At 43.0% G+C, this 4,038-nt stretch overlaps 1 protein-coding gene across 3 annotated transcripts in view; it reads left to right on the top strand.

Moving 5' to 3' along the window:
• The window catches only part of Ppfibp1 (PTPRF interacting protein, binding protein 1 (liprin beta 1)), a 61,966-nt gene extending 58,574 nt beyond the window's left edge, over window positions 1–3,392 (top strand). For all 3 annotated transcript variants that reach the window (XM_013033436.1, XM_013033435.1, XM_013033437.1), the window contains 3 exons: window positions 1,257–1,436; window positions 1,791–1,856; window positions 2,665–3,392. In XM_013033436.1, the coding sequence (XP_012888890.1) occupies window positions 1,257–1,436; window positions 1,791–1,856; window positions 2,665–2,751 (333 nt within the window). In that variant the 3' untranslated portion in view covers window positions 2,752–3,392. The remainder of the gene's footprint in view (window positions 1–1,256; window positions 1,437–1,790; window positions 1,857–2,664) is intronic.
• The last annotated feature ends 646 nt before the right edge of the window (window positions 3,393–4,038 follow it).

Genomic DNA, 4,038 nt, shown 5'->3' with positions numbered 1-4,038 from the left:
GTAGAGCGCTAGCCTTGAGCTGAAGAGCTGAGGGACAGTGCCCAGGCCCAGAGTTCAGGCCCCACGACCGGACCAAAAAAAAAAAAAAAAAGATGGACATAACATGGCAGACAGCATGTAGTACATCATGGTGCCTTGGGCTGTTACTCAAATACTTCTTTCCATGGTGGCTTGGGCTCTTGCTCATAATGGCCTTTTTTTCCCCTTGTCCCAGCTTGAACTCAGGGCCTGGGCACTGTCCCTAAGCTCTTTTTGTTCAAGACCAGCACTCTATTACTTGAGCCATAGCACCACTTCCAGCTCTTCCTGAGTAGTTTATTGGAGATAAGCATCTCACAGACTTTCCTGCCCTGGCTGGCTTCAAATTGCCTCCGCTTCCTGAGTGGCTAGGATTGCAGGTGTGAGCCACTAGCGCTCAACTATAATGACCTTTCTTTTTAATGACCTTTCTTTTTCCCACAATGCTTCAGGCTCCTGTTCAAATGCCTCTTCTATCCACAATGCCCCAGGTTGGTAGTGAGGCAGTCCCTGGTGTGTTACTGGCCTTGACCAATCTGACTTATTTCCATGCTTCTACCCTGTGGTAGGGACCAATGAGGGATCCAGGTTCCCGCATGGATCGTCATGCTCATTCATGTCCTAGGATAGGAGGAGAATTAATAAACACAAAGGCTACTTTCTTGGGGACTTCCTTGGACTCCAGCCCCTGAGACACCCTTTATGGAGAGTCTATACTTCCACTTTTAATAAACTTATTACTTTACTACAAAAAGAAAAATTCATCTTCTGAGATTCATGGCAAGGAATAATAGGATATTTGATGTACTGTTCACATGTGCTGGTCCTGGGATTTGAACTCAGGGATTAGGCATTGTTCCTGAACTTTTTTTTTTTTTTTTTGAGCCACAGTTCTATTTCTAGTTGGTTTTTTTGCTGTTGTTGTTTTTTTTTTGTGGCCATGGGGCAGCGGGGCATTGATAGTAGTTGGAGAAAAGAGTCTCACAGACTTTCCTGCCAGGTTGGCTTTGAACAATGATCATCATAACTCAGCCTCCTAGTAACTAGAATTACACGCATGAGCCACTAGCACCTGGTTTCTGGTGCTCTTTTTGTTATGCGATATAACCACGTGGTTGCTTTTCTCTCTGAGGCGGGATGAGCAACTTAACCACATCTGTTCTCAGGCCCCTGCCTGTTCTCAGGCCCCTGTCCTGTGATTTTATCAAATTCCTGATTCTCTTTGTTTGCATTTCAAGCCAAAGAAACTGACCTTCAGCAATTTTGGCAATCTGAGAAAGAAAAAGCAGGAAGATGGAGAAGAATATGTTTGTCCAATGGACCTGGGACAGGCATCAGGCAATGCCTCTAACCAGGCCTGTAATACTGACCTGGACCTACACTTGTATGATGAGGATGATTTGGACCGGCTAGAGCAGGTAAATAAGGCACTGCACAATGCTTTTCAGCTGCACAGATGCTGAGAGGGAAATTTTCATCTACTACCTAAAACCCTCTTGTTTCCATTTCACATAACATCTATTAACCAGGATATATGTTCTTCAAATGCCTACAAACACTTGCAGTTGCTTACTTCATTCTATCTACCTATGATCTTCATTCTATTATCACAGCATATAGTTTATATTCATGTTTGCTGTCCACATTGTAGAGGTAAGAAAACAGCATAATTGTGTTCTATTGCTCTGGCCCCAGTGTCATTCATGTCAATTCTGCTTAGTTTTCATGAGATAATGGATATGAATAGGTACAGTGTGATTTGCTCTCTGCAGATGGAAGATTCTGAAGGGACAGTAAGACAGATCGGTGCATTCTCTGAAGGCATCAACAATCTCACAGTAAGTTTGTAAGACACAGGTGAATGACTAGAAATGTGACTCTAATGATTACTGCTAAAATCACTCCAAAGAACTACATGGCATGGGTTACTGGTGGATCCCACCTATAATCCTAGCTACTTAGTTGACTGGGGTTTGAGGATCAGAGTTCAAAGACAGCCTAGGAAGGAAAGTCCATGCATGAATGAGTAAATACTTAAAAAAAAAAAAAAAAAAAGCTTGCACAAGACTAGGTGTTGGTGGCTCACACCTTTAATCTTAGCTACCTAGGTTAAAGTCTGGATAGGAAAGTGTGTGAGACTCTTAACTCCAATTAATCAGTAAAAATCCAAACGTGGAGCTGTAGCTCAAGGGATAGAGTGAAAAAGCCAAGTGAAAGGATGAGGTACTGAATTCAGTCCTCCCCAAAATAAGTAAATTATCCTAAAGAACTTCATGGGGAGAGGCCCTAGTGGCTCACTGCTCAGTTCCCAGCTACTCAAGAGGATGAGCTCTGAAGATCATAGTTCTAAAGCTCCCCTCCCTAGGAAAGACCCGCACACATACCCTGAGACTCTTATTTCCAATTAACCAGCAAAAAGACAGAAGTGGAGGTATGGTTCAAGTGGTAGAGTTACAGCCTTGAATAAATGACACCAAGTAAGTGTGTAAAGGCCCTGAACTCAAGCCCCAATACTGGCACATGAGTGAATGAATGAATAAATGCTTTAAAATATATATATAATTGCCTGGGTGTTAGAGGATGGGTGATGCTGTCCGAGCACAACGTGTGTCTCCACAGCGTGTGGTAACCATCTGCTTCCCCTAGTATATGCTGAAGGAAGACGACATGTTTAAGGACTTCGCTGCCTGCTCCCCTAGTGCCAGCATTACTGATGAAGACTCCAATGTCTGACGCCGCCCCAGAGCCATTTCCTCTTTCTTCCACTTAAGCGTTCAGATGCAGCCCCCACTGACACATTGTATATTGTTCATGGTTCAAGTTTCACATCTACAGGTGGAGATGAAAAGCAGGGGACCTGGGCCTATTTTGAAGATGCCATGAAAAACAAGACACAGGCGAATAGGAGCGTAATTGTTTTCACTCTATTTAATGTAAAAAAAAAAAATCTGTATCTGTGAAATATCCCATGTAAAGTAGTGCATTTAAGGTGAGCGTTTCTACTCCCTGGCATGGAGGTGTGGGGGAGAAGACATAAGCATGTGTGACTGTATGTGCCTGCCAAATTACAAGGGCTCTGCCACTTGTCTCTTACTGGCTTATTTTTATATATTTTTCTAAATGTATATATACCGTGCATAGAAACTAAATCTTTTATTTGTGACCTAAGGAAGGTAATGAAAGGATCATATGAAAACAAAAGCAAAAGGCAGGAATCTAAATTTTCATATGCCAGCAGTTCCTGAGGAGGGCAGGTGATCTTTTCTTTCTCCACAGCTGTATGTCACAGCCATGGTCCTCCAGACTCAGTATACATGAAATCTACTTCTCTGATAACCCATTAAATTGGTGATAGTTTATAAGAGATTTACCCTAAAAAAAAAGAATTTTGGCCTCAATCTTGGATCCATTCGCGCACGCGTGCATGCGTGCGTATGTGTATGTGCATGCATGCACGCGTACATGCGCGCGCACATGCTAATACTGAGACTTGAATTGGGCCTAGGTAACGTCGCTAAACTTTTTCACTCAAGACTGGTACTCTACCACTTGAGCTACACCTCTGTTTCTGGCTTTTTGTTAGTTAATTAGAGATAAGAGTCCCATAGACTTTCCTTCCTAGACTGGCTTTGAACCTCAGTCCTCAGATCTCAGTCTCCTGAGTAACTAAGATTACTGATGTGAGCCATCAACACTGGGAGATCTATTTGCTTTTTTTGAAATAACTTGAGTGGCATTCATAGAACATCATTTTGAATGCATCCAGAAGCATTCAACAGCTTCCTTTAAAAAAAAAAAAAAAAAGTGTACACACAAGCCAGGTGCCAGTGGCTCATGCCTGTAATCCTAGCAACTTGGGAGGCTGAGATCTGAGGATCCCAGTTCAAAGCCAGCTGGGGCAGGAAAAATACGTCAGACTCATCTCCAATAAACAATTCAGAGCTGAGGGACAGTGCCCAGGCCCAGAGTTCAAGCCCAGACTGACAAAAGACACATACACATACACACACACATGCACGC

This window comes from Dipodomys ordii, unplaced genomic scaffold, assembly GCF_000151885.1.
Source record: "Dipodomys ordii isolate 6190 unplaced genomic scaffold, Dord_2.0 Scaffold167, whole genome shotgun sequence".
Classification (NCBI taxonomy): Eukaryota; Metazoa; Chordata; class Mammalia; order Rodentia; family Heteromyidae; genus Dipodomys; species Dipodomys ordii.
The sequence above is the reverse complement of the archived record's forward strand: the minus strand, read 5'-3'. Positions and strand labels throughout refer to the sequence as shown.